This window comes from Heptranchias perlo, chromosome 3 (assembly GCF_035084215.1).
Source record: "Heptranchias perlo isolate sHepPer1 chromosome 3, sHepPer1.hap1, whole genome shotgun sequence".
Classification (NCBI taxonomy): Eukaryota; Metazoa; Chordata; class Chondrichthyes; order Hexanchiformes; family Hexanchidae; genus Heptranchias; species Heptranchias perlo.
The window spans coordinates 71,187,923-71,203,057 of NC_090327.1; the positions used below are offsets into that span (position 1 = coordinate 71,187,923).

At 43.2% G+C, this 15,135-nt stretch overlaps 1 protein-coding gene across 1 annotated transcript in view; it reads right to left on the reverse strand.

Moving 5' to 3' along the window:
- Window positions 1-9,246: 9,246 nt before the first annotated feature.
- The window catches only part of ggh (gamma-glutamyl hydrolase (conjugase, folylpolygammaglutamyl hydrolase)), a 44,881-nt gene continuing 38,992 nt past the window's right edge, over window positions 9,247-15,135 (reverse strand). The window contains exons 7-9 of the mRNA XM_067980169.1: window positions 14,017-14,110; window positions 12,018-12,155; window positions 9,247-11,083 (exon numbers count right to left, since the gene is read on the reverse strand). Coding sequence (XP_067836270.1) covers window positions 10,947-11,083; window positions 12,018-12,155; window positions 14,017-14,110 — 369 coding nt within the window. The 3' untranslated portion in view covers window positions 9,247-10,946. The remainder of the gene's footprint in view (window positions 11,084-12,017; window positions 12,156-14,016; window positions 14,111-15,135) is intronic.

Sequence of the window (15,135 nt, forward strand, 5' to 3'; positions counted from 1 at the left end):
AAAAAATCCGAAAATATTCTTGTTGCAATGGAATTCAAATGAACAAAGTTCCCTGTTACTGGCCTTTGTCCCCATTTGTAGAAACAAGAAAGATAACTATAGCTTGAGCAAAACATAATTTCTGGAAATATTTGCTGCAAAGAAGCTTTGCTTCCTACCTTACCAGTAAGCACATCATTTACAAAATAGCATAACAACTCCAGAGGCCCAAAATTCTTCTAAAGCCCAAGAGCGGAGAGTGGGGGAACCTCTGCCTGTGGCCGGGATTTTCGGCATAACCAGCTTTGGCAGGATTCCGCTCCACTTTTAGCAGTTCTTCTGCTGCGCTCCACGCATGGAAGGGGCAAGCTCGGGGAGTTCCCAGTCTGCTCCGGGGAGTCCGCCTAGTCAGCCTTCAGCGGAACTCTCGCCAGCTGACAGCCAGCATGTTTAGTGTTAGGACCTTCTGAAAGGCCCGAAACCATTACCAAGCAAAGCTAATCAATCCCGGAGGTGATCAATTACCTGAAGCAGAGGCTCTTCGTGAGCTAAAGAAACAAGTTGTTGAGGCCTTCCCAGACCTCACCTGCCCTCGGAGCAGCATGAAGCGGCTCTAATTTTCTGGTCCTCTGTCAGGTCGGGCATGGACTACCCCACATACGCAAATGACCCCGTCCTCAGAATTTGTGATCGGGTCTACACTATTGCGTTTGGACAGCCGAGAGTTTGACTCCTGAACTGTCGCTGGCAGAGCTGGACTCCTGCAGTTTTGGCACCACCATCCTTCACTGTGCTGTGCATTGTGCTAAATCGAACACTCCGACTGCATTACACATTTCTTTCTATAGTCATCTATAGCAATGGCTTTTTAGAAGAGGCACTAAAAGTAATGGTCAGTAATGGGTAAAATTCCTTTAGTTTCAAAGGACCTTTAAAACTGCCAAGTTTCTACTGATTACAAATATGTAATGTTCTTAATGCAGCAGATGTATGAGTGCTGATGGTAGTCTTTGGATACTGGATCTGTTGTGTAGACCTGATGGATAAAGCACATTTTGCATAAGTTTTTTTTAAAAAATCATGTACATATATGCACATTCTTATGTGTATTGAGGGTGTTATTGATAGAAATACGATGTAAACAATTTTTACTTATCTAGAAAGCCCATCATCCTGGGTATCGTGTAAAAACTAGCATGGATGGTAAATACTTCATGTCAGTTTAAAATGATTAAATTGTACGTTGGATTACAAACTAATTGTAAGCACTTCCTCTTTTCTACATATCGATTTCTAGATTAGTCTATAGTAATGGGTTTTTAAGCCAGTTTAGTCACTGATAGATTTTATATACACACATGATCTTTTAAATATATACCTCACACACACACACATTTATTACAACAGTAACTACACCTCAGAAGTACTTCATTAGCTGTGAAGTGCTTTGGGACGTCTGGAGCATGTGAAAGATGTTATAAAAATGGAAGTTTTTTCTTTTTTCATTTAATTAATAAAACATCTTTTCATGATTTCCCTGACCAATAATAGGTCAAATAAAATAATGGGTATATCATCATAAGAACTGCTTAAGTAAGTTAAATCACTTTTTTATATATAGAGGCTGAAAGAACATATATGAATATATGACATGTGCTCCAGAACTGGCTGTTCCAGTACAGCTACAACACTGGCATCTACCCGACAATGTGGAAAATTGCCCAGGTATGTCCTGTCCACAAAAAGCAGGACAAATCCAATCCGGCCAATTACCGCCCCATCAGTCTACTTTCAATCATCAGCAAAGTGATGGAAGGTGTCGTCGACAGTGCTATCAAGCGGCACTCACTCACCAATAACCTGCTCACTGATGCTCAGTTTGGGTTCCGCCAGGACCACTCGGCTCCAGACCTCATTACAGCCTTGGTCCAAACATGGACAAAAGAGCTGAATTCCAGAGGTGAGGTGAGAGTGACTGCCCTTGACATCAAGGCAGCATTTGACTAAGTGTGGCATCAAGGCAGCATTTGACTAAGTGTGGCACCAAGGAGCCCTAGTAAAATTGAAGTCAATGGGAATCAGGGGGAAAACTCTCCAGTGGCTGGAGTCATACCTAGCACAAAGGAAGATGGTAGTGGTTGTTGGAGGCCAATCATCTCAGCCCCAGGGCGTTGCTGCAGGAGTTCCGCAGGGCAGTGTCCTAGGCCCAACCATCTTCAGCTGCTTCATCAATGACCTTCCTCCATCATAAGGTCAGAAATGGGGATGTTCGCTGATGATTGCACAGTGTTCAGTTCCATTCGCAACCCCTCAAATAACGAAGCAGTCCGAACCCGCATGCAGCAAGACCTGGACAACATTCAGGCTTGGGCTGATAAGTGGCAAGTAACATTCGTGCCAGACAAGTGCCAGACAATGACCATCTCCAACAAGAGAGAGTCTAACCACCTCCCCTTGACATTTAACGGCATTACCATCGACAGCCTGGGGGTCACCATTGACCAGAAACTTAACTGGACCAGCCATATAAATACTGTGGCTACAAGAGCAGGTCAGAGGCTGGGTATTCTGCGGCGAGTGACTCACCTCCTGACTCCCCAAAGCCTTTCCAACATCTACAAGGCACATGTCAGGAGTGTGATGGAATACTCTCCACTTGCCTGGATGAGTTCAGCTCCAACATCACTCAAGAAGCTCGACACCATCCAGGACAATGCAGCCCGCTTGATTGGCACACCATCCAACATCCTAAACATTCACTCCCTTCACCACCGGCGCACTATGGCTGCAGTGTGTACAAGAGCAACAGGTACATGGGAACAACACCACCTGCACGTTCCACTCCAAGTCACACACCATCCCGACTTGGAAATATATCGCCATTCCTTCATCATGGCTGGGTCAAAATCCTGGAATTCCCTACCTAACAGCACTATGGGAGAACCGTCACCACACGGATTGCAGCGGTTCAAGAAGGCGGCTCACCACCACCTTCTCAAGGGCAATTAAGGATGGGCAATAAATGCCGGCCTCGCCAGCGACGCCCACATCCCATGAACGAATAATAAAAAAATAGAACTACTAAGATCTGTTTCTTTTTATTTGCGATTTGTTAAGCGGTGATGGAAACGTGCATTTCATCTACAGTATCTGTTTAAAGTACCACCTAGTGTGCACTTGTAGCGTAATTGTGCCACATGTTTACTCTTTCCTCAGAAAATGAATCCCAGTATAACTTGCAAATATTACTGATTCTTATGAAAAAAAAGCAAAATTTTCTCCAAAGCTGTGCATTGCCAGTAATAAGGATGCATTTAACCAAAGTGTAAAAGATCAAACCCAACATGAATATAAACTGTAATGTGACCAGACATAAATACAACACATATACAAAGTACTCTACTGTTACATATTTTGTTTCTACACAAGGCGGTACATTTTTAAAAATCTGTACTTTTATTGACAATTATTACAAGGGTGGAGGTTGCTTTAACAGTCGACAATATAATTACCTATTGTCTTTCTCCAGACAAAAATGGGCATCATATTGCAATTTTTCCTCAGCAGGCTGAAGAAAGGAGGCCACAGTCAGAGTCTCGACATCTGTGGGAGAAATGGGGCTCGATTTTAGAAGGGAGGCGGGTTAGCAGCGAGGGGTCGACTGGGCGTGTGGGTAACGCACCCAGTGAATTTGGGGTGCTCTGCACGCGAATGCAGCCTAATTGAAGGTACTTACCTTGGCTTCCGCACTGAAAAGCCTCGCAGCGGGCGGACTGCACAGCCGCATCATAGGCTGTCAGCTGGAGGAGCCCTATTTAAAGGGGCAGTCCTCCACTGACTGATGCTGCAGAAAAGAGCCAAAATTACAGCATGGAGCAGCCCAGGGCGAAGGCTGCTCCCAGGTTTAATGATGCCTCACTTCCAGGTCCTACTGGATGGGGGGAGGACAGAGATCTTCTCCCCAACGGACGGGAGGAAGTGGCCTGCTTCTGCCACCATGAAGGCCTGGCTCGAGGTGGCAGAGGAAGTCACCAGCACTACCAACATATGACGCACCTGCATACAGTGCAGGAGGCGCTTCAATGACCTAAGTAGGTCAGCCGAAGTGAGTACACTTACTCATTCCCCTACACTCTGTCTGCCACATCGGTGGCTGAATGTCCTTGACTGCTGAAGTGTTCCCCGACTGGGAGGGAACCCTCCTGTCTGGCGATTGTTGCGCGGTGTCCGTTCATCCGTTGTCACAATGTCTGCATGGTCTCGCCAATGTACCATGCTCCGGGGCATCCTTTCCTGCAACGTATGAGGTAGACAACGTTGGCCGAGTCACTCCTCAGAATGGGTTTCTTTCTTGGACACACGAATCTCCATCAAAGACGGGCACCTCAGCACCTCACTCTACCGGAAGCCCACGGACAGCCTCACGATGCTCCACTTTTCCAGCTCCCACCCTAACCACGTCAAAGACTCCATCCCCTATGGACAGGCCCTGCGAATACACAGGGTCTGCTCAGACGAGGAGGAACGCGATGGACACCTACAGACGCTGAAAGACGCCCTCATAAGAACGGGATATGACACTCGACTCGTCGATCGACAGTTCCGACGGGCCACAGCGAAAAATCGCATAGACCTCCTCAGAAGACAAACACAGGACGCAACCAACAGAGGACCCTTCGTCGTCCAGTACTTCCCCGGAGCGGAGAAACTGCGCCATGTTCTCCGCAGCCTTCAACATGTCATCGATGACGACGAACACCTCCCTAAGGCCATCCCCACACCTCCACTACTCGCCTTCAAACAGCCACCCAACCTCAAACAGACCATCGTTCGCAGCAAATTACCCAGCTTTCAGGAGAACAGCGTCCACGACACCACACAACCCTGCCACGGCAACCTCTGCAAGACATGCCAGATCATCGACACAGATACCACCATCACACGAGAGGACACCACCCACCAGGTACATGGTTCATACTCCTGTGACTTGGCCAACGTTGTCTACCTCATACGTTGCAGGAAAGGATGCCCCGGGGCATGGTACATTGGCGAGACCATGCAGACACTGCGACAACAGATGAACGGACACCACGCAACAATTGCCAGACAGGAGAGTTCCCTCCCAGTCGGGGAACACTTCAGCAGTCAAGGACATTCAGCCTCCGATCTTCGGGTAAGCGTTCTCCAAGGCGGCCTTCGAGACACACGACAACGCAAAATCGTCGAGCAGAAATTGATAGCCAAGTTCCGCACCCATGAGGACGGCCTCAACCGGGATCTTGGGTTCATGTCACGCTACACGTAACCCCACCAGCAAAAAAAAGTTATCTGTTTTTAATACAACGGGTCATTCTCTGTCTTTCTCTTCCTTTCGGATATCTCTTTCTCTCTCTCTGTCTTTTGTTCTGGCCGTTTGTTTATTCGGTGGTCCTGTATGTAACATCTCTCTGTCTGAACACTTTGATTGCCTTGACAACGGGCAGTTGGAAAGATTATCTGTAATCACCAGGTATTGTTCTCTGACTATAAATACGGTAACCTTCCACGGAATCCCACACTCACCTGACGAAGGAGAAAGCCTCCGAAAGCTTGTGATTTTCAAATAAAACAGTTGGACTATAACCTGGTGTTGTAAGATTCCTTACATTGGCCATTCTTGACTGGCTTGTGCAATAATGCCCTTTCCTGAGGATCACTATGAAGACCCACACCTGATGCCACCCATGGTGTCACTGCAGAGTGGGTGTAGGTGTAATTGCAGGGCTCTTTTGTGCAGACGACTGAGAGACGTCGGCAATGTCCCTGGTGGCACCCTGGAAGGATGCGGAGGAGAAGTTGTTGAGGGCAGTGGTGACTTTGACAGCGACAGGTAAGAAGATGGTGCTCGGGCCTGCCGGGAGCAGCTCGGCATGAAGGAGGCTGCAGATGTCCACGACTACATGTCGAGTGACCCTGAACCTCCATGTGCACTGCTGCTCAGAGAGGTCCAGGAAGCTGAGCCTCGGTCTGTAGACCCTGTGGCGAGGGTAGTGCCTTCTGCGACGCATCTCTCTCTGCGGTTGCCCTCCCTCCTGCTGTACAGGTGGATGTGTCACAGCACTGTGTTGTGGAGCTCCACGTGTCAGAGGTGGACGGCGTGGCCAGCGAGGCTGGTGATGCTGTTCGTCCTCCGAGGAGGTCATAACCGCAGCTATAGCGGCCCCCATCGGAAGATGTATGTTTCAGGGGGGCCGCAAGGTAGGTACATGTTGCAAGTTTGTGAATTTGATTGTTAGGAGGAGGGTGGTGGAGGCCAAACTTTGTCCAAATTGACAGAGTGGCCTCCTGCAATGAGTGAGGGTCTCCCCCCCGCCACCTGTCAAATGGACCTTTGCAGCTGCCACAGGCTGGTGGCTGCAACACGTCCATTTCAACTGGGAGTGTTTCCCCTCAGTACGGGAAACACGCTCAGTTGAGTTGAAAATCCCACCCTTCCTAAAATATCCTACAAATCGGTCTGCAAACGACCTGAACTATCTAATTAATTGGATTAAGTGGGATCTCGCCGGCTTTAATTGCCGGCAGGATTCCCGCATGCGGGGGGCTGCCCGCGCATCTAATCGTGTCACTGGGGAACCCGGAAGTGGGCGGGTTGGAGCTGGGCTCCAGACCCGCCTCAGGAATCGCCGATTTTCAGAGCCCCCCCCGCCACGAACTCGCCGTCTCGGACGTCTGAAAATCGAGCCCATGGTGTCTGATTTTGCTCCCTCTATCCTTAGGAGCTTCCTTGCAGAGGGCCATAAAGTTGCCACGCTCTGAAGTGAAAGTCCGCGATGCATTGATGCACGGAAGTGCACTGTTCTCTGACCACCTTTGCAAGATACTCATCAAAGTCTCAAAAAAGCCTATTGATCAACCACCCCTCAGTAGTTTACTAATCCATAGCCTGTACTGCAGAGGAATGCCTCTGACTGAAAGCTTAGGCAACATTTTTTAAAAAAAATTGGCCTTGGGATGTGGACAATACTGGCAAGGCCCATCCTGAGTTACCCTAAAGGCATTAAAGTCAAGCACATAGGGATGGCAAGTCCCTTCCCTGAAGCACACTAATGAATCAGCTAGGTTTTTACAACAATTATTTATTTTCTATGCAACCTCCATCAAATCAGCTTTAACATGAAGTTTAGGAAGATGGCTTTCTGCTCCAAAGGAGACCACCTGCAAAGGACGTTCAAGGCATCCTCAGTAAATGGGAAAGCTTTCTCCAGATTCAGGCTTCCAGGCATTTTCCCCCACTCTACACAGCGCTGGCAACTTTTTACAGCTACTCTGTGCTACTGCTAGTATAATGGAAGCCACAACAAAAACTATCCTCCTTTTCAAGGGTCAGCAGGCATCACTTCAAAAACTGCCTGTGGCTAAATTTTCCATCCATCAATCGTGCTGCTGACCAGGCTCCTGTGCAAGTTTTTCTTGCATAAGAAGCCTATTCAAATGATGAAGGACCAGCCTTACAAAATACAGCCAAGCCTCCTCACTATTGCCACGGGTGAGCACTGCTTCTCACTATTGCCACGAGTGCACTTGTGGTATGGGTGAGCACAGCTGCGATTTTGCTGCCCTTGCAAACCTGGGACTTTAATGAAAGTTAACAGAATCCGACTTCACAATGAAAATAATACCCTTAAAACCATGCTCCGTATCAATATTTTTAAAGCACTGATAAGGAAATATTTATTACCCATCTTTGGTTGTCATGAGGGCATTAGAGTCAACCACTTAGTGGGAGTGAAGTCACATACAGGACAAACCAGGTAGGGAAGGCAGGTTCCTGTCCCTAATGGACACTGGTGAATCAGTTTGGTTTTTGCAGCAATCCAGCAACTTTCATGATCACTTTTTATGATTAGATTTATTGGCTCGGATTTTAACTTCACCTGCTTTGCAGAAACTGGGCGGGGGAGGCAGTTAAAATGAGGCCAGTCACTTCCCCCCTCTGATCCTGCTGCCTTCCCACTGTGTCCTGATCTTAACTTGCTCTTTTGAGCAGGCAAGCAGGACACCCGTACAAAGGCAGCGGGGTCCTTCTTTAAATATGCAGATTAGGTCCAATGATGTCATCAGGACCAATCTGCAATTTTAGTTGAAGTTTGGTTGCTGGGAGCCGGATTGTGAGCCAGAAGAGGCCCGGCCGGTAAGTTTTAAAATTTCAAACTGAATACTACATGTTCTGCGCTTTTCTTGGGTCCAAATTTCCGCTTGTTTTACATGGGTTTTTAAGTTCCACCATATGCTAATGAGATTTTCAGGAAATCTTGGCGTAAATTGCTGTCGACAAGATCGGTAAAGAAACTGGCATAAATTTCGGCGTAAATTGGATCGAGGAAATTCCGGCTCAACATTCTTACATAGCCAAACTTTTACTAGATCCCTAATTATTTTTAGCTATGTAAGCCCTAAATCAAACAATTTAATCATGTGCAAATGTTATAATAAGCAACTTATTTTCTGTCCTGATCTCTTATATGCACAAATACATCAACAGTCTTATTTGACTGCATGGTATCCAATTTCTAGCTCTGTGATTGGATACTTATCTGTTTTAACCAGGCAGTTTCCAATCAGATAGGTGTTTGGCAGCCATATGGTAAGCTTAACCTACTACAGACTCAATGCAATTGTACAATTTAAATACAATTTAGTTCATACAAATGAATAATCTGCTTGACCTAATCTTTTGCAATCATTAGAAGTATTTACTTATCAGGAAACCAGACTAAAATTATGTTGTATGTGAAGTACACTTCTTAAGATTAATAATCAATAAATAAATAATAATAAATAAATGCTGGTCTCGCGAGTGACGCCCACATCCCATGAACGAATAAAAAAAAATTAAAGATTCGGAGACAGCCATAGTCTGCTTTTAACTTGCTGGTTAGCATACTTGGTATGGCAGGATACATGCCAGAATGGCCTGAAACTGGACCAGAAGAATGCAAAAGTGTAACACTGACCAAACATTGTAAATAGCCTAAGAGACTGTGCAAAAAAAAAAACTGTTCTAATAAACCAAGGGGTTGGATTTGAATCTAGCCCAAACTTAAGGCAAATCTGGGCAACCTCAATTCGAGAGGATGTGTCCACATTAAAATAAAAGAACACGGTAACTAAAGTGGACATAGAACTTTATCAATGATTTACATACTTAGCTGTATTCTAAATACAAATAAACACACACACTACTCAGTGCATCACTGAATTAATCAGAAAACAAGCACAAAGATCCATTTTTTATGATTTTATTGAGCTTTATCACAGATCAACAACACACAGTCTCAAATTCCAAGGTCTTTGTACAACCTGAACTGTAGATAAACAGTAGAAATTTGCAGAATTATGCAGTGCACAGGAATCAGTTCCTCTGATATTCGGGAGATCAGATCATTGATGCACTATGCATTCTGCAAGAAAAGGAAAACCTACTTCCTACAAAGACAGTAGTTTCCCCGAAAATAATCAGACACTGAAATGTAAAATTATGTGTTGCTACATAAAAAAGCATTTCAATGGTTAAAATGTAATAAAATGTAATAAACTTCATTCCACTTGGTCAAAGATATGTCACAACAGCCCAAGACAATGCTGCATTTCCAGATCAAAAACTTTGGGTATGAAATCGGTCTTGGGCAGTGGTGTAAAACGGGCGAGAGGCAAATCGCAGTCCATTTTACACACTGCACAATTTTCTTTCACTGTTTCACGCTACCACCCAAGACCAATTTCACCCCTTTGACTGCAATAAGGGAAATTCTGTTTTATAGACTCAGCTCAGTTAATTCTAGTCCTCAAAGATTTTCTTTGAAAATGTAGCAATGGATTGCTGTGTTAAGTCATTCTTTGAGTGGCTGGCCCATCTAAACTGAAGTTTTCAAAGGTTGAAATGGCATTTTGTATAGGAATATTACATGTACGAATATTGAAAAAAAAATCACTTATGTGTAGCTTATAAGCAGTTTTTTTTAAATGCATTAAAGTAAATTGAAGCCTCACATGCAATTCACTCACAAGCTTCAAAGAACCTTCCCACATGGAAGTCCTTAAAAGACGAAGGATAAATTTTCACCTTCAGCATTCCAGGAGATTTGTGTATTAGGAACACACATCAGAAAATCGGATGGGTGTTACCAATGATATTCTACTCGTCATTTAAAATGGACAGAAAATGGTGGACAGCATTTTCCTGATTTTCTGACATGCGCTTCCCTGGATGAAAATTTACTTTCATCGAGAGGAGTAGGCAGAAGCCTTAAAACATAAACAGCTTTGCTATTTAGAAATGGATGTAATGATTTAATTCTGATGGTTATGAACTTTATTCGCACAAGGGTGGTGGTGCTGGGGGGTAAAATGAAAGTCTTTATTTGGATAAATTTACTGAAAAAGTCCACGCGAGTACAAAATGGGAAATCTGGTTTTGTATTTAGGGTGACTCGTTAAAACCATAAACAGGGGGAATTTCAGTCCTTAGATGTAAACCAGATTCATTATGGAGCTTGCTATTTCATGCATGTACATACCGGCAATGATATTTTGGCTGGTGCACAAACAGTGACATCGCGATGTCATGGCTCTACCAAAATACACTACTGCAACCAGAACAGTACATTTACTGACACTAGTAGATCAGAGTCAGCCAGGAAGTCCCAGCAAAAAATGGGTCTTAGAAATCCAGTAAGTTTATCTTGATGTTGCTACCAGCTACAACATAACCAATTGTTTGTCATTAAGGCCTCAATGTTACCAGAATTGCTTGGATAAAGGAAGCATAATCTTAGGTAGAGTCAAGTGATTAGATTTAAAGAGTAATTTCTGACTTCTAAATGGTTGGAAAATCATGAAAATCATGTGCACTGAAATTTCCAACACATGCTCCCCATCAGAGCACAAAGATGGAAAATTACCTGTTTACCCTGCCAAAGCCCACTCTAAGTGAAGCAATTCTTATCAATTAAATAAATTTGCTCATAGCTAGAAATGTTTCCAGTGTAAACAGGTGCGTAGTTATAAATCAAAGCTTTTGCTTCTTCAGTTCCATCAGAAAAATAATGGTAATTCTTCCGAGCTGAAAAATAAGAAAGTAATCTTTTGCAGGTTTTTAAAATTTCAGTACTGATTTACAAGATTTGCAGTTATAAAATGACCAAGGAAACAAAACATGTATAAAGTGAGATAGTTGATGCAGGAAATTGTTTTATTTACATGGTTAAGAGCTCAACTACCAGGGAGCGCTAGTTATAAATTAGGACGGCAGGCAAAGCTGGGTCTACAAGTCTGCTGCTGGGCTATGGAACATAGAGTTAAAACATCAACAGCAGAAGCCAGCTCATAGTTGTTAGGCTCCTCCAAGCCAAATTATAAAGCTAAAGGGATCAAGGGATATGGGGAAAAAGCAGGAACAGGGTACTGAGTTAGATGATCAACCATGATTATTTTGAATGGCACAGCAGGCCCGAAGGGCCGCATGATCTACTCTTGCTCCTATTTTCTATGTTTCTATAAGTATAAAGAAGCAGCTTTCGATGGGTTAATGGAGAAAAAAGCATCTGAGAGTTGGGAAGATGGAGGTCAGATCAGAGAACAAAAAAAGGATGGGCAACTTGGTTCTAATTGTCTTTTTTGTGTTTCTAAAAAAAATGCTATGCTTGTATCTTGTTTGCATAGCATAGAATTGGTGGGGGAAGTGAGAGGGAATGCAAAGTATAAATATACATTTTGTCCTATATACTCTAGTCTTTGCAATTAGTGCAATATTAATTTTGCCATTTACTGAGGGCAGATACAGCCTAGGTTTAACAACTCATGAAAGCTGGCTCCTTTAACTGCAGTAAGGTACTAGCATTACCTACAGGCTCATGGGTCCCTCAGGTGAGGTTTCAACTCAAGATTGCCCCAACTTGCTTCATTGCATTAAATCATTTTGCTAATGGTAATCAACATAAAACTAAATGCTTTGCAGTACACAAAACAGGTTAATTATTTATTTCATTTGTCGATACCTTCATTGACAAAAAAGTCAGCCATATACCAAGCTACTTTCACAGCGTTGGGGGTATGTGGGAATTTCTTCTTTGTGCTCCACTCATACGGGTTTTTCTCAGGGTGCCACTGAACTCCATAAATAGGGTAACTGCGTGCTGTAATAAAGCAAACAATCCATCATTTCCTTAACTTTTACCGTTATCTTGTCAATGAACATACCTGCCAGCAAGAGCTCCCCAAGTTTTTGACACCCTACATAGAAGCTACATGGATGATTTCCCCCCTCCCCCCACTGCAGAAAAGTAAATACAGCATAGTCTGCACAAAGAGTATTGAAACAAACGTCTCTGATTGGATGTTGCATGCTAGGAGGATTGCAGAAGCACTGCAATGTAAACATATGATTGCACCAGTATCAGATCTTTCTATCCTTGTGCTCTCTTTCTCCCCTCCCCATTAATCAACATATATATGTGCTTATCATCTGAACAGCTACTTTTCCAGTAGATACTGTGGCAAGTTTCAAAAAGAAATTACTCTGTGGGGGCCACAAGCACTTTGCAGTTCATCCATTCTGTAATGGCGGGCACCATGCTGAGTGATGCCAGGAGGCAGGGTTGGCAGCACTAAAGAGTCATCCATGTTTATGCATGGCAAGAAGCAGATGCCAAGTGCAGAGTTAATAAAAATTAGGCATCAAACTGCAATTACAATGCATACTTCTGAAATATATAAAAGATATTATAAGAAGCCAATCACAAATAAACAAATTACTTATTAAAAGAGAAAAATAGTCAAACTAATTAACAGTCAAGGTACAATTAGAAACATTCTTTATTGACAAGAAAAAAAAAATCAGATCTTGGTCTTCATGTTAATGTAGTAGTGGTATATATGCTCAACATGGCATTTACAGGAGGGCACAAAACAGCATATTATATATGTTTGCATAGTAGTTTAACACACTTCAGAACCAGAGGCTACATCAGGTGGGACAGCACAGCCATATGTGGGTACGCAGGTGTTGTCCTACTTTTCCTAGAGATGTGTCATTTTTTTTCCATATAGCTATAAACTAATGAGTTGTGTGCTCTCATGGCGACAACCTATTCCTCCCACTGCAGGGCTATGTCGGGGAGTTTGTGAGAAGAGACTTATTTGTATGGGACTCCAGGAAGAGGGTTCAGATTGTTTGGTTTAGTACAGTTCTGCATAGAGCAGTCCATTGTTATTGCACAAATACTTCAACACAAGTGTCAACCAGGAGCAGCAGCAATGAAATTAGCTTTATGGCTGCAGATCTTTAAAAATAAATCACTAATAAAAAGCACCGAGGTGGGCAGTTAAGAAATAACACTTAAAGAACTAAAATACATCACTGTCTCTAAGAACTTTTGTAAACACATTCAAAGGTGTGTTAATAGTCTAATTTTGTGTTGGGGATGTCACACCATCAGCACCAACATAGATGGCTTCCATTCCTCATTCATTTCAATTTGGAAATGGAGCTCTTCCATTGTCGGCCTTGTGTTCTCAAGGGTAGACATTGGAGGACTACACTGCAAAATGAAAATGGCATTTAAATATTCAAGTAACAAGCCTTGTAAGTGGCATGGTGCTGGTGGTAGAGTGGCACAGCACAGCACAGCACACAGTAACCACACTGTAGGCTGAGTCACCGCAGGAACTGAATGCGCAGCTAAGTAAACAATGTAAGCTGGAGAATGCTCAACTCTCTCAATCTCTACCTAAGCACTTGTTTCTCCGAACACCTGCACTAAGGACGCCATCTGGCAGTGTCGTAGGAACCGTGAACATGGTGGCAAAGTGAACCTTCAGACATGATAGCAACAATCAATAATGAAAAGGAACATGTTACAGCAGTAATTGATTTTCTGTAGAGAAATAAGGATAAAAATAAAATGACAACACTACACTTAGTGAAAATAAAACGGGTTTAATTCAATCCAAAGAGGGGCCCCTCTTTTACTGATTAGCACTGTTATTTGCATGTACCTTCCATTGTGGATACAAATTCAACCTGCTGGCTGTCCGTATTAGTAGTCAAGATTTTGTAGAAGTTACTTAATTTGGTATTGCTTGTAAAATTCTGAAATTAATCACAAAAAGATATTAATGTAAATCATCAACACACAATTTTCTATCCTGTACAACAGATGCTGAAAATGAGGCTGTGTGTAGGAAATGTAAGTTATACGATTCATAAAATACATTGCTGGTTTCAAAAAATAATTAGAGAGGGGAGTAGCACAGATGAAGGGTGAAAAGAAAAGATGTCAATAAGGCATCTCCTTCATGATGCAAACACACCTCTGGCAGAGGGCAAATGTTCAACTGGCGAAGACGGGGACGTGTACCTAATTATTTCCTTCTTCCCCTTCTCTACCACAAAGAAAAAAAATGATTATTTACGAATCAATCGTATAGGCCCAGTTAATCAAGTAGCAACATCAACACCTTCATTGATGAGCAAGGCTGTTCCACCTTCCCTACCACCAAGGAGACAGTGCGCAGCTAAGGATACAGTGCTGGTGATGTTACTTTATGAATGTTCAGTGTCGCTATTTTAAAGGAGACATTAATCCATTTAATTTAAATGAGGTAGTGCCTTCATTACAATTGTAGAAAGAGAATCTTGATAATGCAATAACTGAGAGTTATTTCTACCCTTACACATACTGATTTTCACATCATGCTTGATGAGCCAAATTAAGTAATATCTATTTTTATGGAACTTTCGTAAAGACATCAGGAGAGAGGAAGTGTTCAACAGAGGAGTTGTAGCTTTCTGTTCAGTAGTAAAACTTACCTTAAGGCATTTCCAATTACTGACAATGCCATTAATTTCTATGCATCTCCAGACCATACTGGATGCAGGTATTTTAAGTGGCAAAGTACAGGTGTAATTTATATCAACGCATTGCTGAAAGCTAGTTTTTGCATGTCATTCAAGCAAGGTAGGGCTCAGAATTTGCTGATTGGGCTTATTTGACAAGAATCAATTGCCAGAGTTGTTAATGGCATTGAATAGTGGAAAGCTGGATACTGTACTTCCACATCTACACTGCAGAATGGCTAATCCAACAGGACTTCGATAGGGCAAATGGAATTTAG